Source organism: Ostrea edulis, chromosome 5 (assembly GCF_947568905.1).
Source record: "Ostrea edulis chromosome 5, xbOstEdul1.1, whole genome shotgun sequence".
Taxonomy (NCBI): Eukaryota; Metazoa; Mollusca; class Bivalvia; order Ostreida; family Ostreidae; genus Ostrea; species Ostrea edulis.
The window spans coordinates 22,396,947-22,412,167 of record NC_079168.1 but is presented as its reverse complement, the minus strand read 5'-3'; the positions used below and the strand labels follow the sequence as shown (position 1 = coordinate 22,412,167).

Here is a 15,221-nt window from a genome sequence, read left to right as displayed (position 1 = left end):
TAGACGTTTTGCCACCATAATGAAATTGTTTTTGATAGTAGTGTTGGTTTTCAAAGAAATTCATGGTAAGAATGCTTGTGTTTGAAAATACACTTTATGTAATTGATCTGATGAATAATGGTTTGTAAGAGGAAGGGAGAAAATGCAACGGACCGGGATCTCTAGTCAGGTGCTCTACCAGTACGAACTGAGCTAACTGGCCACCGGTGATCAAACCCGGCTGACCGCTACACTCCTCTCTCCTTAAATGTCTTCACACTTGAAGACATCAACCCAGAATCTTAATCCCCCGGCAGGCATTTTCACCTGTCAGTTCCAGGGGCTGGTCACTCTACGGCGCGGCACCAAAATGTAACAGGAACATGAGGAAGGAGAAAATGCAACGGAACATATTTGGATTCGAACCCGGGCCCCCTGAATCTCTAGTCAGGTGCTCTATACCAACTGAGCTAACTGGCCACCGGTGATCGAACACGGCTGACCGCTACAGGTTTAATACTTACCGCCGCGAGTTCGATCCGTTGGATTGCATTGCAGGATTGTAGGTGGTCGTCCGCTGCAGCTCGGACACACGTGTGGGTTTTCTCCAGGTACCCCGCTTTTCTCCCATAAAATGACACCCTAGCCCCAACAATTTCTATGTCCGCTCGTTACATTTATAAAAAAAAAAGGGGGGGGGGTGTTTGGTACAAATGATAGTTTTAAAAAAAGGGCGTAGTCTACTTTGAGGTATGATATCTTTCCTTATTCATGACGATTATTGCAACTTGAATTTTTTGTGCACTGTGTCTCTAGATGGAAACTTGAGACGCCCCAGACTGAGAATTTGAGAAACAGTGCGAATTCTGGGGATCCCCATACAGACCTTGTACATTACAAAAAGTGAGATCAATTGAGTAGATTCATCTATATAACAAGATATGAATCTCATTTTCCGTGAACCCCGAGATCGAGTATTAAAAAAACTAATTCCTTACTTCTTCAGTAGTGATGACAGTGCTCAATTATTCCAATGGAAAATTAATTTATTCATCGTCGATATTATATAGTCTATGTGAATCAGAAAAAAAATAATTCCATTAATCAGTGATGAACAAATTCCGTCACTCATAAATCTATGATATGTGGCTTTTCAGGTTTGAGAAGAAAAAATTATACAGTTGAGGGGGGAGGGGGGTTAGTTTCCTGCATGGCAACTTGCTGCAAGTTTTGTCATCAGTGGCACCCCTCCTCTCTTCTGTAAGTCTATCGGAAATAATTTTCAGATCTTGCCATAGGTGAATGAATTTTACTTTTGGGAAATCAAAAGTGGGGGAGGGGTTACCCAGTGTGCATAGTCTCATAATTTGATAATACACAATTATAATCTGTCTGCAGCATTTAGACTATCTTTTTTTCCCTCCTTCACAGCGTTACGTGTTGACAAAGCACATGTGAAATCAGTGACCAAGCATGGAATTTCAAGTCTTAGATTATGCATCCGTACTTGCGTTCAACTGAAGTCCATACGGTGCCAGTACCTAAAATACAACAAGGAATCCCGACAGTGTTTACTGTCTGAAAGTAAATATGCTGACTTGGCAGGTTGGGTGGCAGTGAAACCAGAAAAAGATAAGAAACTCACCCCTATCTTGCTGAAAACCACGCACAAAGACAGTGAGTATACAATGAACAGATCAAAATGTTCTTTAAATACGAAATTAGTCAATTTCAATTAACTAACATGGTGACACCCCCCCCCCCCTCCAAATTTATTTCAGGCTGGAATACAACGTTATATAATGACATCGTTACCATGCTTGTCCAGTTGAAAAAAATATTTTACCTGCAGGAAAAGGGTTTGGAACTTCAGGTAATATCGTTAAAAATATCAATATGTTACTAATAAAATGTGCATTATCATGTAAAATACTCAATGTTAACAGTTACTTTTACAATACAGGCATACGTATATGAAAAGAGATTCATGCAATATTTTATATTCTTTCAATTTTTGTTGGTGGTGTTGATTTTTATTAATTTTTTTTTCTTTACACAGAAATTGTTATTTGGCACAGAGAACCTGGCAATGACACAATTAGGCCGAAACATTTTGTCTCACACGGTTGTTTCCTCGGCCAGAAAAAATTTACAGAATCTCCAAACGAGGCTCATGCAACATCAGCGCCAAATCACCCTGTCATCCATGAAAGTTTTAAAATCAGCGTCCTTTCTGTTGAATTTTAGTTGTGACAACCATAAGAAAACTACGCTCATGGAAAATATGAATCGCTTGATCGAAACGCTTCACCTTGACCAACGGAATCTAACACGTGACATTTTGCGTAATCTTTTGAAGACTTTCAGGGCCGTAAGTAGGGTTCTAAATCAGGGGAGGCAGGGGATTGGGGGCCGCCGATTGACTTTACGACTGAAAATGACACTTTTTAAATCCCAATTTATCATGTTTGTGTTTCATTTGTACTATGTAAAGAATCGTAATATGGTGTCAAAGACAAAGGTGCTTGTCTTCATTTTAAACATATATCCTATAATATAACATTTATATAATTTTATTTTCTTTTTTGCCAAAAAATCAGACGAGGCAGTTGCCTCGTCTGCCTCATCGGCAGTTACGGCCCTGACTTTGCATTTTTACCAACAACTCCAAAACTACACACTTTTTGTACGTATATCAAATCATGTCAATTAAAGATTTCAGTTAATAGATCTATCTGATTTCATACGTATTTAAATGGTTCTAGAGGGTTTTTGTAGGTTGTTACCCCCCTTTTATGTTAAGCTTTTCAAAAAAAATAAGATGTCATATTTTGCTACTTTGGGTCTTCAATCCCAATATTTTGGTGGATTAAAAGGTACAAACATGGATCTCAACCCATTCTTTTGAAAAATTTCTGGGTCCCTCGTTTTCATGAGATTGGGTGCATCACAGGCACCTGAAGTATGGATATTACTACTACTACCCCCCCCCCCCCCTTTTCATAATTTTTTTTTTTGGTGGCAATAATTTCTCTGAAATGTATGAATTCCCAGTCTATCTCATCCCTCTTTCGATTCATGTAATCGTTTCACGCTTTTTATAAGCTTTAGAGATTGGCCTTCTACCGGTATAATAAAATGTGTTTTTTATTATACCGGTAGAAGGCCAATCTCTAAAGCTTACAAAAAGCGTGAAACGATTACATGAATCGAAAGAGGGATGAGATAGACTGGGAATTCAAACATTTCAGAGAAATTATTGCCACAAAAAAAAAAAATTATGAAAAGGGGCGGGGGGGGGGGGTTGGGTTAGTAATATCCATACTTCAGGTGCCTGTGACAGGAACCGGTATATTACGAAAGTCAGTAGGTGCCAAGGTATAGAATACTTGCTGTAACTGGTGGCTGCTACTTTAAAATGTGTATGGCGGTCGCCACTTAAATTATACATGGTGGCTGTCAAATAAAAAAAAAATTACTTCATTCTGCTGAGTTATTTTATTAAAGAGTTTAGAATCGTACGCAGACACGTAGCACCGTTTATCAAAGTATTGTGACATCCGGAGGAGAAACTGTCCTCTAAAACAGAGAAGAACTAGCTCTCATAGCAAAAATTGGGACATATCAAAGAGCTACATTTTTGCAGCTTAGAAGAAACCTAAGATGTCTCTTGCTCAAACTTCACATCCTAAATTGGAGAGGGGGGGGGGGGGGGGGGTTCGTTCGTCCTTCAATTAATCAGTTCATTCAATGTTACATCCTTACCATTCATTACTCATAGTCCTCTCTGTCTCTGCCACAGACACTTGTTTTCTTTTATAGAAATTATTTCTATTAAATACTGATTAGTAACACGTGTTATTACGTAGTAACATGTTTACAGAGACAAGTGTCTGTGGTCTCCACATACAGAGTTGGTTTGTGTGCTAACGAACTCTGGCGGAAGTTTGTTCATCACTACCAACAAATGTGTGGGTTGGGGCCCGTCCGATAATACTCCTTGTTTTGCATGTGAAAATAAACTTAATTTGCATGTAAAAATAGGCCTAATGGGGAAAAAAAGTGAAGGGTAGCCCTTTGGTTCTACGTGCCTGGGTACGTTGGTATATTTTAAAGCACCCTTTTCATGGAAGAGAAAGAGACAGCGGTCGTCTGATAAATTAAGTAGCGGCCGCCAGTTAATTTAATATAAATTCTATACCTTGGCACCTACCGGGTTCTGTAGTATATTGACCTGCATTAAAAAGTTGTTTAGCTCACATGACCTGAAAGTTCTGCCAGATCACCCATTGTCCGTTTGACTGTCTGTAAACTTCACATTTTCGACTTTTCCAATTTCAACCAAACTCGACAAAAAGCATCCTTGGGTGAAGGATATTCAAGTTTGTTCAAATGAAAGACCGTGCCCCCTTCCAAGGGAATGGGAAAAAAGGGTGACGTCATTTAAAAATCTTCTCAAGAACGACTGGACCAGAAAAGTTCAAATTTGCCTTAAAGCTTCCTGATATTGTGCAGTATCAAGTTTATACACCTGGGGGGGGGGGGGGGGGGGGGGGGGGGTTAGGGGGCACTAGGGGATCAAAGATTTATGTGCGAGTATACAGGGGACATCTTTAAAGATATTCTCAAGAACCACTAAGCCAGAAAAGTTCAAATTTTCTTGAAAGCTTCCTGACATGGTACGGATTCAAGTTTATTAAAATCTTGGCGCCCGAGGGTAGGGTAGATTCACTATAGAAGATCAATGTTTTACATGCGAGTATATAGAGAAAGTCTTCTCAAGAACCCCCAGGGAGGGAGGGGGGGGGGGCGCTACAATAGGGAATCAAAGTTTTATATAGGGAAAATCTTCAGAAATCTTCTCAAAAACCACTGGGCAAGAAAAGTAGAAATTTACATGAAAACTTCCTGAAATAGGGTAGATCCAAGTTTGTGCAAATCATGGTCCCGGGGGTAGGGTGGGGCGGTCATTGGGACCACAATAGGGGAGCAAAGTGTTTTATGCTGATATAGAGGAAAATCTTTAAAAATATCTCTTGAACTGCTTATAAGATGGGGCTTTCATATTTTGTATATACATTTTTACGGAGAGACCTTTCATGTAATGTGATGGTGTGTTGCATGTATCTTGTGATTTTGACCTGGATCGATGTTTGACCTATTTCTAAGAAATATTTGACCTATTTGATATGCCGTGAACTATTTAAGGTAGGTCTTTCATATCTTGTATGCATATTTCTTATGACAATGCCTTTCAATTCATATCTCGACCTTGTGACCTTGAAGTTTAACCTACTTTTTAGAAAACATAGCCTATTAGATATATATCCAGAACTATATTAGGTTTGTTGGTTGTATATTGTTTTACGTCCCGCTCGAGTTTTTCACTCATATGGAGACGTCACTATTGTCGATGCTCAGCGCTTACGGCCTTTGAGCAGGGAGGGATCTTTATCGTGCCAAACCTGCTGTGACACGGGGCTTTTAGTCGCCTCTGACGACAAGCAAGGGATACTGATTCTTAATGGCAAGACCTTGTACGCAATGATGTTTGATCTTTTGGCCTTGGAGTTTGACCTACTTTCTAAAGATAAACCCTGACCTCGTATTCAATATTTCCTGAAGTATCTAAGGTAGGACTTTCATATTTTATATATAAATTCTTTCTGGAAAGACCTTATTATTTCGTGAAGTTTGACCTTGGAGTTGTCCATGCAATAATGTTCAGTGTGTCACTTCTTGCAAATTTTTGTGCTTCTCATAGATTTCAACATCGTCGGAGACCCACGGTTGATTACGCTTCGTTCCTCTCTCCCCATCACCGGAACCCCACGGTTGATTACGCTTCGTTCCTCTCTCCATCACCGTGATGGACAGAGGAACAAAGCGTAATCAACCGTGATGGACAGAGGAACGAAGCGTAATCAACCGTGGGTCTCCGACGATGAAATTTCAACGATACGGGTTTTACTTTTGTTCTCAGTGGTCAAACACATTAAAAGAATGGCGTAGCATGGCTATTTATTATTGAAATGTGCATACTCGGTCAAGTGAAATGACACGCTGTTAATGGAGCAATTTGTTATTTATAATTAGAGGTATAGTCGTTTAAATGCCATCCCATTGCCGCCATGGAATTTTTATGAACCAAAGGATTTTATGTTTGTTTACTCCTCTCTTTTTACAGCTCCACGGAAGTACGAAATTCAAATGAAGGACTGTGCAGTCGTGTACAATCAAGACTGTGTGTAAAGACTGATCAGTTTCCAGCCTTCCATGTTCTGTTTTTACATATTTTTTTCATTTTCTAAAAGCAGTTGTAAAGTATATTGATATTGAGGAAAATGCATCCTATGCTTAAAACAGTGGAATTTAGCATTTATAATTGCTATTCGAATTCAACTCTCAGGATGACTTGGATCTCGATCTCTCTCTCTCTCTCTCTCTCTTACATTTCGTCTTTTGAATTTTGCAGAATTCCCCAAATCAGAATAATTAGAGTATATTACTTTTCATTGGTTATGAGGAAGTGTCCCCCCAAACAGCAACTATTTTCCAGTAGTTGCTGTCGGGTTAGGGTGGGGATGAACTTGCCGTTACCAGTATTCGAGTAATCTGTATATACAAATGGCAAACTTTAGGGCTGCAGTGTTACAGAGTGGGCTTTATCTATTCCATTCAATATTGAAAGGGGTTGTAAACAAGGCGACCCTGTTGCACCTTATTTGTTCCTCCTTTGTGCTGAAATTCTTGCGATTTTGACTAGACAAAAAAAAGAATATAAAGAGTATTGTGAATGATGAAGAAAACGAACAGTGATCAATCTCATAATTCCTATAAGGAATACAAAATAAAGAGTTGGGCAAACACGGACCCCTGGACACATCAGAGGTGGGATCAAGGGCATGGGAGGAGTAAGCATCCCTTGTCGACCGGTCACACACGCCGTGAGCCCTATGTCTTCATCAGGTAAACTTGTGATAAAGATAAGTCAATTTGGAGATGATGTATCACTTGCTCTTGATGGGACACCTAAGTCACTTTTTACAGCTTTAGTAACTTAGATTTTTCTCTCTCTAAACTTTCTGGTTTAAAGGTAAACAATCTCAAACAAAAATCGTTTGGATCGGATTGAATCAAGTCTTTCGTCATTCCAGGTAGAAACTTGACTGGGATTCAACGACTTTTGACTTATTAGGTATTAACTTTTGACTTATTAGGTATTAACTTTTCGGTTGGCTTAAGCAAATTACAGATTCAAACTACTACATACAGATACCTATAAAATTAAAGCGTGCTACAACATTGGGAAAAATGAATTCGAACACCAAATTGATCGGGTTACAGTGGTTAAAACATGAACAATTTCAAAACAAAACAAAGAAAAACAAACATCTATTTCTATCACTTTCAGCACCGAAAAGGGAGATCATTATATGTACATCATTGTGTAAAGGTATTTTTGAATTTATTTGGAGTGGGAAATGGACAAAGTTAAACTCAAGATCACCAACATGGGGAGATCAACAACTTATCTTTAAAATGTTCACGGTTGAAAAGGTTATTAGTGGGTAAGAAATCCTGGGTAAATATTTGGAAGCAATTAATGGCAGTGATCTTGTTCACAAAATACTTGATTTTGGGGATGTACTTATTTATGAATGTGTTATCTAACAAAACAATATTATCTTGTAAGATGTTTCTAACTGTTCGTAAATTTGAAATCACAAAACTTTTCCTAAATCAACAGCATCAGTATGTATGACTTTTCGACACTTCACACGACCAAGACTAGGCTTTTAGACATAGAAAGCAACCTTTTCAATGAAAATGGAAAACAAAAATATTCATATCGTGTGAACAATCCTTCAAAAAATTACTTTGTTAAACATCACTCTGATTCTAAGCACAAGTGCCGGAGTTCCTCTACGCGGACTTTGGAAATCACGAATTGTGCTACTTTATTAGCCGACCTGTTTTTATATTCTTAGATGGTAGATCTACATGAAGAAGAAAAATATTTTGCTCTAGCCTTCAACTCAACATTAAGATTTATCGACGTTTTATTTATTAACGATGTTCATTTTCATTCATGTGTTGATTCGATATATCCTAGTGAGCTCGATATAAAAGACACCACAGAGTCTTCCACATCTGCTTCACATTTGGATATTTCATTGAACATAGATGTTAAAGGCAAACTGACAACTCAACTCTACGACAAAGGGGATGAATTCTCCATCGTCAACTTCCCATATTTTATTATCAACTGCATATGATGTTTCATTCTCTCACCAGAGAACACGTTATGCAAGCTTCACCTCTGTCAACGCTTGGAATCACGTGACAATAAAATCACATGACTGTTTGCCCAACTGTCTATTTTGTAGTGTTTATAGGAGTTATGAGATTGATCACTGTTCGTTATCTTCACCTTTCATGATATAAACACTCTTTCTCGTTCATCTAGCCTAGACAAAACCCCACAAAAAATAAAAGAGTTAGGCACATGATCAAACGAGTGGATGAAGCCCAGAATCTGGTAAAGGTTTAGTCCGTATTCATCCTGGTGAGGTTAGTTGGTTTTTTGATACCTCGAGACTTGAATGACTCCTGTCCAGCCTGTGCATCCCGAATTTTTTCCTTTGCTTTCTTTTGGTATCGGTCGCGATAGCTCAGTGGTAGAGCGTTCGCTTCGTAACTAGGATGTCGTGAGCTCGAGTCCCGCTCGTGCCATGGCCGCATCAAACTTAAGACGTTAAAATAAGTAGTGATTGCTCCTTCGCCAAATGATTCTCTCGGATATGACCTTCAAAACGGGGGGCCGTGTCGCAGCATGCGTTGGCACGATAAAGACCCCTCACTGCTACGGCCATGAGCGCTGAGCACAGTTATAAATTTGTGGTACTTCACCTACAGCTGGTGACGTCTCAGTATGAATGAAAAATCCTCGATGGGACGTGAAACAAACAATCAATCAATCGTAACTGGGAGGTCGTGAGTTCGAGCCCCGCGCTCGTACCATGGCCGCGTCACAGCCAAGACATTAACATACATATAGAAGTGAGAATCACGGGTCTTTCGGATATGAATTTAGAAACGGAGGCCCCGTGTCGAGGCAGACGTTGGCACAATAAAGAATCCCCACTGTTACGGCCCATAGCGCTAGGCATAGGTCTATTTGCATTCTCTACCCAGAGCTCCGTGCGCTACTCGCACTTTACCTCATGTAAGTGAAGCGTGCGTAACGCGCCCTCTGGTGAGAGAATGTAAGTGAAGCTTGCGTAACGCGCTCTGTGGTGAGAAAATGCCAAATTTGTGGTACTTTACCTACAACTGGTAACGTCTCAATATGGGTGAATAATTCACGACGGGACATCAAACAATCAATCAGTCTTTTGGTATTTTATCAACTTGGGTCATGGTAAAATGTGTAGCTACTCGTCATTCTTTCTCGGTTTTAACAGAGGACCGGTGGTTCCTGACCCGTTTACAAAGGTCTGTTGTTTCTCCTACGTACTGTTTCTGGCAGACATCGCAACCGATGAGATAAATGCAGTTATTATTCTTGCAGGGAAAGTTTCCCAAGGACTACTAAAGCTGTCAGTGTCTGAGCTATACATGTATTTGTACATATTGCCATCTGAGGTATGAGCATGTTTGAACCCTTCATTATATAAAGGGTTATCCAGTTAAGTCCTTACTACCATGTCGTTCAGGTTTCTGGTGTGTCTGAAGGGTGGCAAAAGGTGTCCCTTGAAAATATTAGCCATTCGTTTGCTGGCATACAGAATGGGCAGGTGTTTTCCCAGAATGCCGTTGGGGGCTGGATGGTGAGTAGTGGATCCCAGTCATTTTGAGGTTTTTCTTTGTACTGGAGGAGACACAAATGAGAGTGGGTGGGCTTGGCGTGGAATTAAACTCAATTTCCCCATATCTAAATGTGGCTGTGGTATCCAAGGGAGTATTTGATATGTCGTTGTGGCTTTCCCGACCGTCAACCCGCTTCGTCCCAATCTCATCTATAAAACGTAGCGAGCTGAAAGATTTAACTAGTGTCTTGTCGTTGCCTACGAAATGTGGTACTTAAAGTTGGACTATAATGGTAATGTTTTCTAGAATTCAGACCCTCATTGACAATATATACTGTATATCATTTTGCCACTTTAATCATCGCATTAGACACCATCAAAATATTACCAAGAGCATCTTTTTATCGTATTTTTAATGGTAGAATTCTGGCAAATCTAACTGATTCAAAAACATAATGACACACAATCTTTAGACATATTTTAAAAGGGAACAATTTAAAAGTCAAGCGTGTCTCCGAATTTCGCAATCAAAAGTACATTTTTTGTTCCTCCTTTTCATAGAGAATTCCATGACACACACGTCTGATGTTAGGATTTATTGCCAAGTCACTGGGTGAATATGACAAAATCACAGGAAAAGACGTTTTCAAGACCTCCGTTGTCGGACGTGGACAGGCCTGACAAAGTCTTGAAATGCTCTCCAGTGATTTGAAAGACCCTTGTTTGCGGTTAATGGCGATGGAGATTTCACTTGCATCTTGGGTCTGAGAGAAGTCATCATGGTCTTGTGTTTCTTGACGTTTATGAAAATTGCCTTAATGCTGATTCTGTTCCCCATATCTTCCAGTTTCAACATACAGCTGATGAACATAGAACATACTTATTTTTCCAATCAAGGGGCAGCATGAATATATATATATATATATATATATATACATATATATATATATATATATATATATATATATATATATATATTATATACATACATATATAAGTATAAAGAAAAAAGTGATTACATAACACAGAGTTACATGCAAATACAGTGTCATATATTGTTCAAAATAAATTTTCCAGTTATATTTATAATAGATCAGTGGCGAATTAGGGGGGGGGGGGGGGGCAGCTCCTAAAATTTTCAAATTTAAGGTAAATCGTGGTCTCTTGTTAAGAAAAATGTAAACGACAAAAGAGGCAATCATTTCTTCCACTCACAGAGCAATAAATGACAAAATCTTTTGATTTATTGAATTACTTTTATTGGGAGAACTTACATTTTTTTCCAAAAACCCTTAAAATTTGTGTCATTTTATTGATTTTCCTCTATCAAAAATGTCAGAAAATAGTAAAAAAAAAAAAAAAAAAAAAAACAAAAAAACTTCATGGAAGACATATTTCATGCACTATAAAATCTGTAAAATCCAGGAGCTTCCGGGGGTTCCCCCCCCCCCCGGGCCCCCACCAGGGCTTTGCCCTGGACCCAGTGGGGGCCTCAAGGCGGCCCCCAGACTCCCTGCCTCATAAAGTCGCACCACCTAATTGCAATTACTGAATCCGTCCTTGTAAATGGCTCTTCAGAACATAAGATGTACAATGTAAATGAATTTTTGTTCATCATGAAGTTTAGTAAAATGTATTACTGTTTTTTCATCACCAAAAGATTTTCTTCCATCAACAAACTTTTCACATTTAATCAAAAAATGAATCTCATCCCCTAATGAACCGGAGTTGCATTTAATACCAGAATATCTACCAACTTCAATCGTTCATTTATGAGCTGGTATCTATGGAGCGCCAAATTAACTCAAATAATTGAAGATATCTTAAGGTATTCCATGTATAATGAAAGGATAATGAACAATGTTGAAGGATTTAGATCAACATAAAGGTTTATTGTTAAATAATGGTGAAAGTGAAGCAGATGAAATTCACATGACTGGTAAACGATTAGAAGCTGGCCTCCTTGCACTTAAGATTTTTTGGAAGAGTTGTCTGCCCTTTGTAAAAATAAGAAAAATCTAATCTTCTAGAAATGTGTATGGTCATTGATTAATTTTATTTCATATTTTCGTAAAAAGAAAGTGTAGGTAACTTTCTGCCAAGAGATTGGTATGAAAATATAATTTGTTTTCAAAATATTGTAATAAAACACGCTTTTCCCATATACTTTAGTGTTAAATTCTAGGTGAAATAAATCAAGCAGTAAACAAAATTTTGAAAATCCCTATGGTGAATTATTTTTATTTGATGAATCCTTCAAAATGATAACGTGATTACAAATATTCCACCATCAATTTATTAGATATGAAATATTGTCATTATACATTGAATACCTTAAATTATTTGAAGATACCATCAATTCAATTGATGCGCGCAACAATTCAATTGATCAGAGCAATGATTGAATGATTGATGCGCGCATTAATTCATTTGATGAGAGCAATAATTGATTTAATGCGCGCTTTATGCCTCGTTCACACGAAGAATTTAATTCGCATTAAACGTAAGTTAATGCGAATTAAATCTGAACCGCGTTCACACGGAGATTTTAATGCTCATTAGTTTACTTCGAATTAATGCCTCGTTCACACGGATGCGCATTAAATTTTACTTCGCATCAAATTTGATGCGAAGTAAAATAATGCGCATTAAATTAATTCGAATTAAATAGCGTTCACACGGCGGTAATATTTAATGCGAAGTAAACTAATGCGCATTAAATTCGTATGCATCTCCATTAAAGAGTGCGCGAAATAAATTAAAGAATAGACTATGTTATTGAAAATTATTTTTATAGATATTTTAATGAATATTGTGTAGATACAGAATTCTTTGTTCAAAACGCTATATACATGTAGTATACATCATGTTTACAATTTAGATGCATAACTGATCTACATATAAGGAGTTTTGTCGTGTTTATTTATATGTTCCCAAGAAATTACTTGTTATTTTCTCTGATGACCAGCATTCAATCTAGACAATATATTGTTTCTTCATGGGCCCAATTTTAAAACTCCGGAAGGGGGGGGGGGCAAGTTTATGAGGCAGAGGGTCTGGGGGCCGCCCTGAGGCCTTGACACAATCAGAGCAAACTGGTTTATAAAATAAATAGTGAAAAGCTCACTATTTACTATATACAATGTATATCAGTTTGCTCAGATGGTGTCATAACCCTGTAGACTACTGTGGCTGACCACTACAAAATATACACACGCTATATTTTAAATTATGCCAATTGATTTATCATTTTTGAAGTTATCTTGGATTCACAAACCACAGGGGTTTAACATAATCTGAGCAAACTAGTATAGAAAGTATTACTATATAAAGTGCTAGATACACCAGTGTGCAGTTTGTTCAGATTGCGAATTGTGTGCCATGCGGTACATAGAATCACCGAAATTACTGCTAATCACCGAAATTACCAAATAAATGAACGAAATTACCAATAAATGGGCCGAAATCTATATACCATCTAGTCACACATCAAATCTCATGAAGATTGGTAACGATTTAAAGGAGTTATGGTCATTAAACCGATTAATGTGAAGCGTAAATTTATACGAGTTATTTCCCATGCTATGTACACTCCCTGCGCCAGTGGAGAATCAGACTTTCAGATAAACACGGGTTGAACTCTGAAGAGTAGAAGGCCTAGCTCGGGTCGTTATAGAACTCCAGCTCCAGAGAAAAACGGTGAATACCTTTTCTTCAATCCAATCAGGCGCGTAGCCAGACAGAAAATGAAGTGTACGCAAAGTAAGGCAGGGGGTCTGGGGGCCGCCTTGAGGCCCCCAGTGGGTCCAGGGCGAAGCCCTGGTGGGGGCCCAGGGGGCGAAGCCCCCGGAAGCTCCTGGGTTTTATTGATTACAATCACCAATTTTTTTGAGTATACACCGGGTATTTTGGCTGTCAATTTTCGAAACAAACGAATTCAAACAATAGAATAGACATGATGATTGGAGTTAATCATAAATCGGAAATACTTAGCGCAAAGTTACACTTAAGGCAATGACATAAAAATGTAAAAATAATTTCTCTTTTTCTTTTTTTTTTTAGCAAATGTGTACGCAGTTGCGTACTTGCGTATAGGCAGCTACGCGCCTGCCAATGGACCCAGGCCATGGGAAGTGGGGTGGGGGAGGGGCAAAATTCACTGAACTACGTGACGTCACAAAAATTTGTATAAAACGTCATTGACCCACTGTAAGGGGGAAATGGCAGACGCCAAAACATGATTAAAGAATGGAGGAGAATGTAACGAAAACATTTCGACTGTAGTCTACAATGTTAAAATCAGTGCTGATTTGTTCATTGTTTTTAGTATGCATGCAGAACGAAACTACAAGTAAGAGTTCTGAAATATTTAATCGGGTTCAAACAAATTTGAAGTCTATAAATTATGATGACAAAATAATGATACAAAATAAGATGATTTATTCAAAATTAGGGCCCAAACGGGCATAACGTTGAACATTTCGTTCTGAATTTTATTTAGGTCTAGGCCTATCGGTCGTTAAGCTATGTTTCAGGACATACATGTACGCAACGTTTCTCAATAATACAAGTTTTCTTGACATTTCACACGATTCACTTCGGAGTTCCATTCTATCTTGTTAGAACTACAAAAATTCCATCATGTGTATTTTTGACTAAGAGTTAGCATATTTTGATAGTTTCTGGTTATTTCAAGTAAAAATATGAAGTCAGCTCTCATCGATGTATAATTATGATAAGCTGTATAATTGTAGGCTCAAAAAAAAGGGGGGGGGGGGGAGAAAATCTTGGGAACAATCCGTTATCGAACCCAGGACCATAACTTGCTTAAATGTGAACTAACCACTGAGCTACGTAGGTTGACATACAAAGTATGGTCATTTTACTGCCATATAAAATTTAAACTTATTTCGGAAATCTTAGTCTATTTAAAAACTCTTCATATCAAGGAGAGGAAAAAATAATTTTAGAAAAAATGTCAAAAACGTTGTGTACAATTTCTTTAAAAAAAGTACATGGATGATAATGATACAGTATGTTACCCAAACATTTTGTCCTTTTATTGATAAATTCTACAATAGATTTAGGTGCAAAAATACTTAGATCATGCAAGCAAGTTTAGTACATACTGTACTGTAAGAAGAACTGCAGCCCTGAAAAATCTTAACGGTTTTTTTTCCAGCTTAATTTCCACACAATGACTGAAAATGTCATGATATTGAAGTTCACAATGACGAATGTAAACAACAAAAATACATTTTGTTATAGCACCATTTTCCTCTCAAAGTATCAGTATGACAAATTTGTTTAGGTGTCAATTGATACAAGTGTAGCTTAAGGTACATAACTGCATACCACTTGGGCTTCTGAAGTAAGATTTTCATGTAGATATTTTCAGGAACATTAATATCAAGGTTTTGTGCATGCCAT

At 38.0% G+C, this 15,221-nt stretch overlaps 2 protein-coding genes across 9 annotated transcripts in view; both read left to right on the top strand.

Moving 5' to 3' along the window:
- Positions 1-2,624, top strand: LOC125651269 (uncharacterized). The gene is made up of 5 exons (XM_056166017.1): positions 1-65; positions 1,411-1,656; positions 1,761-1,852; positions 2,039-2,350; positions 2,613-2,624. Exons 1-5 carry the CDS (start codon positions 20-22, stop codon positions 2,622-2,624), a joined length of 708 nt encoding a protein of 235 aa, XP_056021992.1. The 5' UTR covers positions 1-19.
- Positions 2,625-13,538: 10,914 nt separating this feature from the next.
- Positions 13,539-15,221, top strand: part of LOC125648996 (WD repeat-containing protein 87-like) — a 72,558-nt gene continuing 70,875 nt past the window's right edge. For all 8 annotated transcript variants that reach the window (XM_056164431.1, XM_056164435.1, XM_056164429.1 and 5 more), the window contains exon 1: positions 13,539-14,142. In XM_056164431.1, coding sequence (XP_056020406.1) covers positions 14,082-14,142 — 61 coding nt within the window. In that variant the 5' untranslated portion in view covers positions 13,539-14,081. The remainder of the gene's footprint in view (positions 14,143-15,221) is intronic.

Excerpts from the sequence above, each read along its gene's own strand:
- LOC125651269 (XM_056166017.1), top strand. The coding sequence starts at position 20 with ATGAAATTGTTTTTGATAGTAGTGTTGGTTTTCAAAGAAATTCATG. Across the intron at positions 1,657-1,760 it reads GAAAACCACGCACAAAGACA|GCTGGAATACAACGTTATAT; the intron begins GTGAGTATACAA and ends AATTTATTTCAG. Across the intron at positions 1,853-2,038 it reads AAAAGGGTTTGGAACTTCAG|AAATTGTTATTTGGCACAGA; the intron begins GTAATATCGTTA and ends TTCTTTACACAG.